The sequence below is a fragment of the Homalodisca vitripennis genome, unplaced genomic scaffold (assembly GCF_021130785.1).
Source record: "Homalodisca vitripennis isolate AUS2020 unplaced genomic scaffold, UT_GWSS_2.1 ScUCBcl_9264;HRSCAF=17699, whole genome shotgun sequence".
In the NCBI taxonomy this organism is placed as follows: domain Eukaryota; kingdom Metazoa; phylum Arthropoda; class Insecta; order Hemiptera; family Cicadellidae; genus Homalodisca; species Homalodisca vitripennis.
The window spans coordinates 1-13,573 of NW_025785378.1; the positions used below are offsets into that span (position 1 = coordinate 1).

General features: G+C 31.8%; 1 protein-coding gene across 1 annotated transcript; it reads left to right on the plus strand.

Annotated features, from left to right (window-relative positions):
* Positions 1-8,849: 8,849 nt before the first annotated feature.
* Positions 8,850-11,470, plus strand: LOC124374603 (cathepsin B-like). Its single transcript, XM_046832790.1, has 2 exons — positions 8,850-9,088; positions 11,210-11,470. Exons 1-2 carry the CDS (start codon positions 8,975-8,977, stop codon positions 11,453-11,455), a joined length of 360 nt encoding a protein of 119 aa, XP_046688746.1. The 5' UTR covers positions 8,850-8,974; the 3' UTR covers positions 11,456-11,470.
* Positions 11,471-13,573: the final 2,103 nt, after the last annotated feature.

Genomic DNA, 13,573 nt, shown 5'->3' on the forward strand with positions numbered 1-13,573 from the left:
TATTACCAAGTCAACCACTATCCAAAGTAGGCTTAATTTGGAACGTATTTATTAGAATAAAAACAGTATATCACCTGATATTGGTCCCTTGGTAACTGGTTCATACGAGAGATAACCTAAATCGTGGTTGAGAGTCTGCATTCACGAAACTAGTTCACTAAAAATAAAATCACCACTTCGTGTACACGACTGAAAAATATCCACATCAACTTTCCTGTTTTTTTTGTCGTCACTATCAGGATAGTTCACTTAAAACTCACTGCCCAATATATTCAATTTTAATATCTTGATCAAACAACTCAATGCTTACGCGAAGCCATAATTATTGTTGTACAAAACATCAAGCAAACCGGCTCTGAAACGCCGTCGGACATTTTTAGAGTAAAAACAGGCTGCCAAGTATCGTTTAGCAGCGAAAACAAAATATACCTCACTGATGTAAAGCCAGTGTTTTCTCCAGAGTAAACCCGGGTGGGTATATTGAACGTCATTTAATTTTAGCGGAATTGAGTTGGAAGGAAAACGGCCAAAAAAATAAAGCGCGTCTGCGCGCGGGCCGCAACTGTGCGGGCAACGGGTGATCCACGGACCTGCACACTTGCCCTCAGTTCGCAACTGTTGCGGGCTACGTGGAGTCCAACAGGTTTAAAACAATCTTGGATTGAGTAAACCTTTGAAGTCCGGTTTGTGGTATTGTGTTTTACAAAAAGAGACCTTTAATTTGATTTACATCTCGACCCATGCTCTAATTTAACAAATTTCTTCTGACTCCCTGTGGGCCGTCCCCCCTAGGGGAAAACCTGAAATTCACATAAAAAAATTAGATTTTTATGGATGATACTGATATACCAAGTCTTATTGCTTTACAAAAAATGGCTACAAAATTATTAAAACCGTTTTTAGGACTTTTCAAGCACACTGTATATTGCAAAATATAAGCTAAATTGATAACAACTTCATTGTGCCCTAACCTTTTTACGTTTCCTGAAATCTGAACATTGTGTTGTGAGACAAAGTTGCTCGACAGTGTAGGTCAATAGTTTTGTTTTGATCTTCTTGGATATCTTCAAGTGAGTAAAGACTGCAGATTTCAGCAGTCAACTCATAACATAGTTTTTAGATTACAGAAAACTTACAGATTGGCGTGAAGACATAACAAAATCGTTATTTGATAACAGTCCACCACTTCATAAAACATATTTTACTCTCAAACTCCATCTGGTGTCAGAAGCTGTGTATTGACCCTTTTTAATTTAATTTAAAAGTATACTCCATTTTTTGGAGTGCTGGTAAAAAATTGTAAAGTTGGTTGATATAATAAAAAATCCATAACTTAAATGCAAAACAGCATGAACACATGATTAAGTAAGAACAGCACATATGAACATTCCAACACATGGTGAATATAATACCGCTAGATTTCTTTGATTCTTGCACACCTCTAAATTCACCAGACATATTTAAGCATTGATTAAATTCTTGACCACAACGGTCTCTTATGTCTATTTCAAATGTATTTAACTTTTTGGCTTGTTATCTCTTATGTTATTTTAACTGTTTTATATTTTAAAAAGGAAACCACTTTTCTCACATGCTTCATTGGTTTTTTCTCAGAATAATAATACACATTATTACACTATTTGGACTTCCTACTCCATTAACTGAAACATTTCTTTCATCCATAAAGTGTGCTGATAACAGAACAAATAGTATATTAAGAAATTTTGTCAATAATTGTATTAATTGATAAAGCTTCAATGGTTCCAGTAGATGCAGTTCATTGCATTGATTGTTTATTGTATGATAACTATTACCTGTGTGTAACTATAGTACAAAGACCAATAGATGGAAAAATCATAGTTTTTGTAGAGACTGTAGACAATTATTGCCTGTAGTCCCAAATTAGGAAAGTTGAAGTAATTGAATTGTGTATTCAAAGGAATAACATTTGGCCTGCCAGTCAGATGGTATACTTACAAAAAATTTGCAAGCAAGGGATGATGAAAAGGAATTTGCTACATAGTTAATACAATTAGGTAATAGACCAAAATACTGACTTAGGTAAAGATGTCATTAAGGTTCCAATAGAGTCTTTCCAATAGAGTTGTGTGACAACTCTATAGACAATTGTGTTTATGGAAATGATTTTAACCTTTAAAGTGGCACCACTGGTTTGACAAAGATTTGGTGATTACAGTAATGTATTTTTTTCCTACAGCCAATTGACATTATTGTGAGTGATAGAAAGTCACCTGCTATTGGAAGTGAATCGTAATACGTTCAGCCATCTTGGTGGTGTACTTTAGTGTTGTACCTATTCCGTTTCTGTGAGTTGTTTTACTGTAAAGTCAGTTATTTTGTGTCTTCTGTATTTGTGAAATAAGTGCTATGTTATAAAAGTGTTACAGAAAAGTGAATTTATACAATATATACAGTATATACTTGTAAAATATTGTAGCCAGTAAAATTCATTCTATATTATTTTACTCTATCAAAACTTTAGTCAAAATAGTGAATTAATGTTAGTGAAAATCATCTACTGTAATAAATGTGGATTTTGAAGGCCTCAAAGAAACTCAACTTTCCTGTGCAGTCCATAAGCCGATACCTAAAAGGGTACCAAGTAGGAATTACATAGGTACATATAATTTTCTTATAGTCTATTTTTACAGTATTAAATTATACCTGTTTGTGTAAAAAATTATGTACAATACTTGTTTATTTATGATAAGATGTATTGTTAAAAATGTTTTATGAAAAGGTTGTAAATCCTAGCATCCTTGCAAGCCTCTACAGGACTTAAGTACTGCCAGTTCGAGTAGTAATAGCATCAATGTTGTTATTAATCAAAACTCATGTGAAAAACTCAAAGTATTAACACAATTCCTACAGTAGAGAATTGTCACTTTAGTATAGACTCCATAATATGTGATGATGAAACAGAAAAGTTAAATATACCAATGGAATATTTAAACTCAATAACACCAACTGGAAAGCCACTACACATTTGAAAATAAAAATTGAAACTATAGTAAGGCCTAGGGTAATCAGAAATATGGATTTGTCTTCTGACTGGTAAATGGAGTAAGACTAGTTGTGAAATTTGTATTTGAAAATCACTACACTTGGATACAATTACTGAAAAAGTTCAAGCAGTATTTCTTCCAAGAATAAAACTAATAACAGATAAAAACATGTGTTTTCTTTTGTTAGAACACAATTTCCATTATGTCTAACCTTTGACATGATGATAAATGCAACTCAAAGTCAAACCATTAAAAAAAAGGTTATTTGGGAAATCCAGTATTTTGGTCATCTACAATTATACATAACTTTTAGTAGAGCAAGAGTACCTCAAGAAATAAAGATGCAAATAGAAACATTCAAAGAAAAATGACAATAACGACAATACCCAGACATTGTCAAAAACATTGTTTACCAGAAGTAGTTTTTTTTATTTTAACATAATATGTATTAATACATAATTAATAAAATTAATGTAATAAACAAATTTGTTTGTATTTAAGTGTCATCAAGTTTTGACAATCAAAAGCAGCAATTGCTACTATAAGCCACTAGTAAAATTATTTACTCCATAAATATAAAAAAAAATAAAACCAATTCCAGTGTTATTTAGTGCATTAAATGAAGAATTACAAGAGTTTAGAACATTTAAAAACGTAAAAATTCAAATAAATCTGTTTTTAATGCTATTAATGTTATAAATGCAAAAGTGTGTGAAGAATGATCTTGGCTGTGTGATATTTGTATGTCTAGAGTTTAGGGTGTTTGATACTCAATCACACAGCATGTAGACTATTGATTTAGATTAAGTTTGGCATGTACAGTATACTGTTTGAATATCAGATTACACCCACACACACACACACACACACACGCACGCATGCACGCACACACACACGCACACACACACAATTTATTCAGAAATACTACTTGCTATAAAATACTTATTCCAGTATTTTGTTTTTATTTGAATGATGTGCTTACTATCTGCTGTAGTGCTGCAAATAGTTGGAAGTAGTGTTATCCACTTTTACTATAGATGGTAGCAGTGATGAATTCAAGCCATTTAGTTTATTTTAGATACTAGAAATTAGTTTCCTGTACTATTGTGGGATTGCATATTTACAATACCACAAAAACAACACGCCGTTGTGGTTTTTTTTTTAGTAGCTGAAGGAGCAAAAACAGAGGAACTTGACACTAATATGACTTAAAAAACCTTTCGTTCTTTGACTTCAATTATTTTTAAATAATTTAATATTACGGCTATATTTTGAAAATTACTTTATGTATTCATAGTTATTGTTTGATTTATACTTTAAAATTTACACTTTGTTTCCTATGGATTTTTAAAATATTTATTGGTTTGTTTAAATGTAATGGTTTTTTGTTAGTCTTTGTAAATTATTTATGACATTGTTACTTTTAAGTAGTGTTTAATGTTGGTGACTAATTATTATTGTGTAACAAGCTGATAGATGTTATTTTCTTGATATCTGTTAGTTGTAAAATGTTATGGTTATGTGTGATGTGCTTATTTGTTTTAAGTTAAATGTTTATTAACTAATACAACTGGAACAGGAAAGGAGGATCAACTAAACCAATAAAATTAAATAAATAGTTCAACGTAATTATTGAATATAGATAAACCTGTAGAGGTTTTTATAGTATTTTTTGTATAATTGTGCTATTTTATAATTCTTTTTGAATGAATAAATAAATGAGACCTTCTAAGTTAATGCTGTGTTCAACACTATAACTGTTTCTAAAGAAATTATGTTACCAAGAACAAAAGTTAAATTATTTTCTAGAAAAATTTCTTTGTTAGGTTCTCTGTTGGAAAGTAATATACTCTGTTGTTATCTCTAGTTTACTAGCTTATCACCACACCCAGCACAGTAAAACAAGTCATCAAGTAATATCAAGTACCCTTTGCTCCTGACCTTTTGGTACCATCTTGTGTAACACTATTTGCAACAAGTCAACTTATTGATGATACTGTATTGAAATGCCTCACTAGAATGTCTTTAAATGCTTCATAATAAAACCTTACTATTCGTAATTCCTTTGTTTACACATAATGTAGCTATAGCGAGAAGGGTTGATTCGATTTGAATGTTGAACTTAGCTCCAGTTCACCCCTTAGTAAAGTATCTGAAATCTGACACAGTCACAGACTTGACTCCTAGTATCTGGAGTCATGTTCATTTGAAGAGATTGAAAAAAAGTCGGTGATGGAGAAGCTAAAAATGAACTCTGCATTGTTTCCATCTCAGAGACACACATGGACTAAAAAATGTAGTGTGATTTAGGTGAAGAGGTATTCGCATTGTCTCATCAGGTGCACAATTATAAGTTATTTGTTATGTGTTGTTATATATATATATAGCAATGAGTCATTGACTAAGTCATTCAAGAAGCAATAAAATTGTTATGTTGGAAACTGCATTGTCTTTATTAGTTTCTGTGCATGTTTCTATGTCATAACAATATTATTGGATAAACCTGTAGCTATGTAGCTTATTGTTTTGGTTTGGCTAAATTCGTATAGCTTTAATTAAAATAAATTAAGTTACAATTTATTACTTTTCAACTTTTATCACATTGATCCTCTATATGCTATGCAAACCTTGCAGGTCTGTTTTGACTATTTGCTAGGTATTTTTTTAAATCCATGTAAAATATATTTTTTTAACTCAAAATGATCATGTTTGATATCCTTTTGAAACACACGTATGTAGATTAACACGCTTACTTCGGTGGACGCACCTCATGGCTACCCCGACTGTCCTAAAGTCGGTACTTGACTTGTGTCACAGTGAAGGTGTTAATAACTTAACACTACTAATATTTTGAATATTTAATTTCAAGTGTCTATCAAATATAATATGGAAATTTCATTATTTCTGTTAAAATTTTTAACTAAATAATTATGTATTAAAAAATGTAAAAAATAGAAAAATGTCATAATGGAGTGATCTGATTTACAAAACTTTGAGTTGTACAAATTGTAAACTTTTGAAATGTATGAATATAAAATTAGTTTCTGCATTCATGTACAAGATAAATTTTACAATAATTAAAAATTGTTATATTTACAAAATATGGAGGTTTAATATTAATAGATGTTATTTTTACTACCTCAGTCATGAGACCATGCTAAATAATATCCCATAGTGTCATATGTCAGTTGTAGGTATTTACATGGAAAAAAGTGAAATAGCATTATGAAATATATTTGTTGTTTCATTAAAAAAAAAAAATAATATTTGGGAAACCTTTAAGATAGGGGTAAGGCTGCAGACCTTCAACTGAGTGATCAGGGGCTTAATATCCGGAGAATTAAAAACTTACGAATGATTTAGACAACTTTTCCTTAACCGTTTACTACAAAGAGGCCCCATAAAAATTGAAATATATTCTCGTTATTTAATTTTTACTAGGGTAGGTGGACTTATTGAGACATAAATTTTTTCTTGGATTGGTAGGAAATGTGTTCCTCAGAAAATAAAGTTAAAGGTTAGTTTTCTGTTATAAATATTACAATGTGTGAGTTAGGTTATTATGTTATTCTATTTTACAATAGTTTATACAAGTAATTTATAAACAATATAACTATAAATACCAAGAAGATATTACAAAATTACCCTTAACATACAGAATATAACATATAATATGAATAACAATCAGTACAAACATAAAGTAGAATGATTTGTTTATGTTATTATTGGGACCACATACTGCATTTGTTTTTTGCTTAATCCTGTGTGTTTTAGGCCATAACTAATAGTGGTCTTTTGATTGTTATTCATGAAATAGTATAACTATTAACATGGTTCACCAAAAATGATTTTTATTTAGTAAACATGAGATAAGGTTATGATATATATATATAATATACATCTACTAAATATTACTCAATATGTTCAAAAATTAGACATTTTTATTCAATAAAATTAAAATACAGTAACTTCTGGAGATATAAACAGATTTCAAATTTTGGAATACAAAATAACAATGTCTCTAACATTGTAACAATATGATAGGGGTTCATTAGTCATTGTTTATTTCAGTCTGTGCTTCAAATGCGAGAAATCTTGATTTACCTTTTTTCCTATTGATTGCATTAAGAATCAGTAGGAGTAAATGGTTTAATTTAATTACTGAATCAAATAAAATGAGTTAGTCTCCTTCAGTGTTAAAATAGATACCGTATCAATAATGGGAAACAAACATTAGTGTGTCACTGTATATATTACAATAGAGTAATAAATAGCTAGGTAAACTAGACAAACTACTAAAGCTTCTAAACAGTTAACAAGTTATGATTATACCAGCCAAGATAACTGGCTGTTCACCTTGTAAGATCCAAGTTATCAAAGTCCAATTGCATAGGTTTACTTTCTACTACCACTATCTTCAATTTTTTAGATACTTACATAAGCTCATAGCCAATGGAGATGTACAAATATGGTTAAGAAGAAGTTATGAACCTTATATTCATTTACATTATCCTACACATTTACTGTTTGATTTGGAATGAAAAGGTACCTATTAGGGGAGCCCAGGATGCTAAATTTGCAGTTACTAAAGCGTCATGGGGGCCTATAGGATTGTGAAGATTAAGTCTTAAAACAAAAAAAGGTTTATGTTCAGTTTTTTATTTCAGTGTGGAGGAAAGCATGGACAAATTTTCAAAAATGTAAAAAAAATTCACATGGAAATACTTGTGCGCGTGACATTCATAATGTATACGCGCTATGTCTTTCTGATAACTGAGCAATATTAATCTGACGAGTAATTAGTGGACGGTGGCCATAAAAAGGGATAGAAAGAAAAATTATTCGAGCGTGTCAGATATTCAGAGGGAATGTGAAGTAAACTCAAAAAAGTATCCTATTTAAATGACTGACGATTTGGACGTGATCGAAAGTCATGACAGATTTGTGAAAATGTAAAAAAAAATGCGGTCTTGAAATACTCGAGCACGTCAGATATTTATACAGGTGGTTCAGTTTGATGTCCTGACCGTTCTAAATGATAATCTGACAATAATGTGGAGGAATATTGTTCATCTGACCATTTGAAAAAAAATGTTTGTTGTTTTTTTTTATTATTTATTGATGTACAAGTAAATTAAACAATCAAACAAATAAATAAAAACATTGTTCTTCTACAAAAACACGTTATTGTGATCAGCTGAGATGGTATTATGGCGGCAGATGGTAGTGTGCGGATGGTGCGAGAGAGTGAAAGACAGAGAAAGAGTGAGAAGGAAAGAGAGGTGCGGAGTGGGAAATATACAGTTCTCAGCAGCTGTACGCTCCACCCTTTATTTATGGTTTTAGCTACCTCACCCCATGAAAATTGTCAGATTATATTTTTTCTGTAATCCTTAAAAGATTTCCTTCAAAATAAAAAAAAAGTTCAATCGCGCTTGAGTATTTCGAGGTAACAAATTTTTTTACACCTTTGTGACTTGCCTATTTCCTTATACCACGCTTAAATCATCAGATTATTGAAATCTACACTGTTCTACATGTACTTAACTTACCTTGTATTTATCTGACGCGCACGGGTTTTTCTGAGGATCGATTTTTTTACTAGTCTGACAGTCTGCCCTCAACGCAGACCCCTATATTAAAGGTTCATATGTGCTAGGGGTACATTACAGGGTACGACATTTCTCCCCATATAATTTTCTGATGCGTTCTAGTAACGCGAAAAATCCCTGCTTGGGCTCCCCTACTACTATAAGTTAGCACTGACTGATCAATAATACAAATATATAGTTTACACTGTGTAACATTTGAGAGCCAGTGACTAAACCCTCTGATTTTATTTGAAGGCTGGAAGGAATTTTCCTAAAGATACATCATTTGACTTCATAAGAGGCCTGTTAGGAGTCCATCCAGATTCCAAGAAACCTGAGAACCGACTAGAGAAAAAAATGCACCTGCTCGGAACAGAACAGCTTCCGGAAAACTTTGATTCTCGGCTGCAGTGGCCCCATTGTCCCACCATCCGGGAGATCCGGGATCAGGGTTCCTGTGGATCTTGTTGGGTTAGTACTTTACTTGTAAAGAAATTTATTTTACATTGTAGTTTGCTCTGAAATTGGAAGGTTAAATATTACTTTTACTGATTTATAGTTCAAACTCTTGATAATTAATTAACATGTTCACGACGACGTGCACCCCACCAGGTATACGTTATCTTTCACAACTGCCGTCGTGTACGCTGATTGGGTACACACCGGGCTTTCATAAAGCGTGTCGTGCGTCCGATGGGGTACACGTTGCTATGCATTTCTTTATTGTGTTTTTGTTTTTGGCCTGCCTTGATGGTTTATTCAGTTTGAACCTGTGCTTAAATGAATACCTCAGACTATTGCAGATCTCATCTGGTGTACGATTGCTTGATATGATAAATTAATTTTTTGGATAATCATTGAAAAACATCGAAATAATTTTTTGTATGCAAACTTTGAAGCCTAAAATACTTAGAAGTTTAATATAAAAAAAACAATTATGGGTTTTGTGATTATTAAAGGAAAATTCAACGGCAAATAATAAAAAGTCTGAAAATCAGCTGTCATCATGAACGTGTTAATTTTTGTATGTATTGTTTTACCTTTTAATAATTTCATGTTTTAGCAATTACAAAATTATTGGACTTTTTACTCCTGCATAATTTGGTTTTATACACACATTAAGCACTAGTGATGCTGTGTAACAGTTAATTTTAGTTGTCTTGGCCTCCTTTGAGGATGAGTGCTCTAAGGTGGTCAAAATGTGCGACCTATCACGTGCATTTGACTGTGTACCCTTTGATGCTCTTTTGGAGAAACGAAGTGTATGGAGTGAGGGGCATTGCTCAAAGGATGATCTCATCATATATAAGTGGTCATCAACAAGTGGGAATTGACCTCTGATCCTCTTCCTGTTAGATGTGGCGCAGGGTTGGGGTTTGGATCCCCTGATGTTCTTTGTTCTCATAAATGACCTACCTTCTCTAGTATCTATCCAGACTATTCTATTTGTAGATGACACAATGTTGGTAGCGACCCAGCAAGATATAATTTCAGCCAGAATTTAATAGAGATTAGTTTTAAGAAAGCTGCTGAGTGTTTTTTAAACCAATAAAGGCATTAAATGTTAACAAAACTCAAGACCTTCTTTTTAGTTTATCATTGGACCAACTTTGTGCTCAGGGTGTAAAATTAGGCTTTATCCTAGGTACTAAATTAAATTGGTTTGAGTGTATTGAGAATTTAAAATAACATAGTTGCTATCTAGAACTCTGTTTCTGTTACATAAACTTAGTTATAGTTGAGTGCTCTCATGATAGCGTACAATGCTTTTTTAATAGTCACGTTTCTTACGGTATCAAGCTTTGGAGACACTCAAGTCACCTTCATAAAATACTATTGTTACAGAAAAAAAGCAGTAAGAATATTAACCAATACTACTTTGTATGAACGTTGTAAACCCCTATTTACTAGATTATAACGGTTATTAACCTGTACATTTTTGTATGCTTATGTGACATTAGAGAAAAACACCTCAAGTACCCAATCAGAGATCAGAAATACTTACAATGTCAGAATAAGGCATTGCTGGACATACCTTACTGTAGATTAAGCAAGACACAAAATAGTTTTCCTTTTTACTGATATAAAACCTTTTAATAGGCTACCCGTTTCAATCAAAGAGTTACCACAAGCAGCATTTTAAACAACTTAAGTCTTGGTTATTAGAAAATCCTATGTACAATGTGATAAGTTAATATTTTGAGAACAATAATCTATTGAATATATTGAAATAGTGCCTGCTTGGTTTCATCTTGTTGATTTGAATTTAATTTTTTAATTTTAATGTTAACTGTTGATTTTAATATTTATTAATTGTAATTTAGTTTTAACTCTAAAATATACAACCTTCTTGGACATCTAGTTACTTATCTTTAAGTAGCCTACTTTGCTTGACATTGTATTTAATGGCAAATAACCTGGCCTAATGCATGTAATATTGTTAAATGGCCCAATAAAATGATTAATTGACAGTGTATCGTGCCATTAGTGCTGAAATGTGGTAGGTAATCTCCACAGGGTTATGTAGCAATATCTCACTAGACATTACATCTTGATACAGTAAGACTCACTTTATGGATTGCACGTGTTCAGGCATTTGGGGCCGTAGAGTCAATGTCGGATCGACAGTGCATCCATAACACCAGTACAGGGGCTGTTCACTACTCTGCGGAAGACCTGGTGTCATGTTGTCACACTTGTGGGTTCGGCTGTAATGGTGGCTTCCCTGGGGCAGCCTGGCGCTACTGGGTACACAGTGGCATTGTCAGCGGAGGCAACTATGGATCGAACCAGGTGAATATTGTCTTCTATTATACAACACAATTTATATCTTACTGATGCTATGTCGGTCTGAAGCCAATCATTTACATCAACCAAATTTATAATTATCAAGTCAGTGGAGGATCCAGGCTTTACGAAACCCTGGGCAATTGGCTTTAGTGGGATCCTATTTACCAGGGGGTTTGGGAGGTATGGATAACCCCCAGGTGACTGGGGGGTCTTGGAGTTCTCTCCTAGGATATTTTGAAAAAATAGCCCTAATAATGCTTTTTTGAGGTTTTTCAACTAGTTAGCTGTGTTTGCCAACTTATAAAACTGACCTTATTTGTGTACTATTATAGTAGTTTTTAATGTACTAAATTAGCAGCCCAAAAATTTGATTAGTTGGGACTATAGGTAGTACGGTTTATCTGAAATTTGTTCACAAAATAATGCGTTTTCAGTGTATATTTTTATGTTTAACGTGCTGAAAATGGTTAGCTAAACCTAAAAGCAAAAAGTTGACATAGTTTATCATAAAATATGCCAGGTCAAAACTGTAAAGTGTAACCAATAGGCAAAAGGCACCTACATTTATGTTACATTATGTTAGATTTACTAAAAAAACTACCTGCTAATTTTATTTAATCTTACGTTTTAAGCTATACATAAAACACCAAAGTGGTAATTTCTTTCACCAAATAATTTAAGCGACAGAACAAAAATAGCAACAAGAAAATTTTTAGTACAGAACTATAGATTTTATTGTACAAAACTAGTATAAAACAAAAAACAATTAAAATTATAACTAAAAAGAAAAATTACATGGTTTCCAAACAAAATTAAATAGAATGACAAGTAAAAATAGCTACTGTAAAGTAAAAATTAGATTTATTATTCGATGAAGTAGCGAAGTAACAAAAAAAATTCAAAACTATGTAAGGGTAGGCAACTCCAAATTTATGTGTGTATATAAATTAATATAACCTAATAACAACAATAAATTTAAATGATTTTAAAAGTTGTAATTAATGTAGTTTGTTTTAACAATGAACTGAACATACAAACATATTCTTTATATATATAATATATATATATATATATATATATATATATATATATATATATATATATATATATATATATATATATATTGCAAATAAATCAGGAATTATTATTTAGTAACTTACTAAAAGGAGAAAAATATGTTCACACATAGAGGCCCACAATAAAAATTACAGAAGTCCAAGCCAATTTAAGGTAATATTTGATTGAGATTAATAAAGCAGGCAAAATGCACAAAAAGTTTGCAAGTTTCAAATTAGCAACATAATTCCGTTTCTAGAGTTAATTTATTCTAATAGCAAAAACAGAACATTTTATTCTTTGTTCTAAACATTTTGAAATGTGTTAAAACTTTTCAATTACATCTTTAGAATATATATTGGATAATTTTGTATGGAAAGCAGAGCCAGAGATGATAAAACGGTCCTGGGTCACTGTGTTTCTAAGATAGGTCTTGATGAATTTTAATTTAAACTTCTTTCTGCTGATGCTACTGTGACCGGGAATTGTGGCAATTATTCTTAGAGCGACATAGGTATTTGGATATATGTTTTAGATTGTTATGTACAATTAGAATGGAAAGTACATTGTCATTAATGATATAAAAGCTGGGTCTTTGAATGTTTTCAGTTGCGTATTTACATTTGTGGTTATTTTCTTCTTATTTGTTGTGTTCTTGGTCTTTTGATATTCTTATTTTGCTTCATGAAGATGTGGGTATAGAATTCCACGAATATAGAAGCTTTTTATCTTTGTTTTTTATTTCAATAAGTGCAATATATATACACAGTAGACACCCTCTTAACCGGCCTCGGGTCAACTGGCCACAAAGCAAATGATGAGTTATCGGACAGGTCACAACTCGAACGGTTGTTTTGGGACGGTTTGTTTTAGACAATGCATGTTCTGATGAGCAGGTGGTTCCAAATGTGATACATACAGTTAGTTGACAGTTTTAAGTTGTGCAGTTTAGTGTTGTGTTGTAGTGTTTTTAGGTGTGCAGTTTTTATGAAATGAACTAATACTTTGAATGATTATATACTTTTAGTATATAATCATTAAATAGATGAATAGAAAAATAGACGACAAACGTAAAAGAAATGTTTCAACTGTAAAAGAAAAGCTCGATGC

What these genes read in the sequence shown, in the direction of transcription:
- LOC124374603 (XM_046832790.1), top strand. Translation starts at nt 8,975, where the DNA reads ATGCACCTGCTCGGAACAGAACAGCTTCCGGAAAACTTTGATTCTCGG. An exon ending in GTTCCTGTGGATCTTGTTGG is followed by an intron (nt 9,089 to 11,209) that starts GTTAGTACTTTA and finishes GCACGTGTTCAG; the next exon opens with GCATTTGGGGCCGTAGAGTC.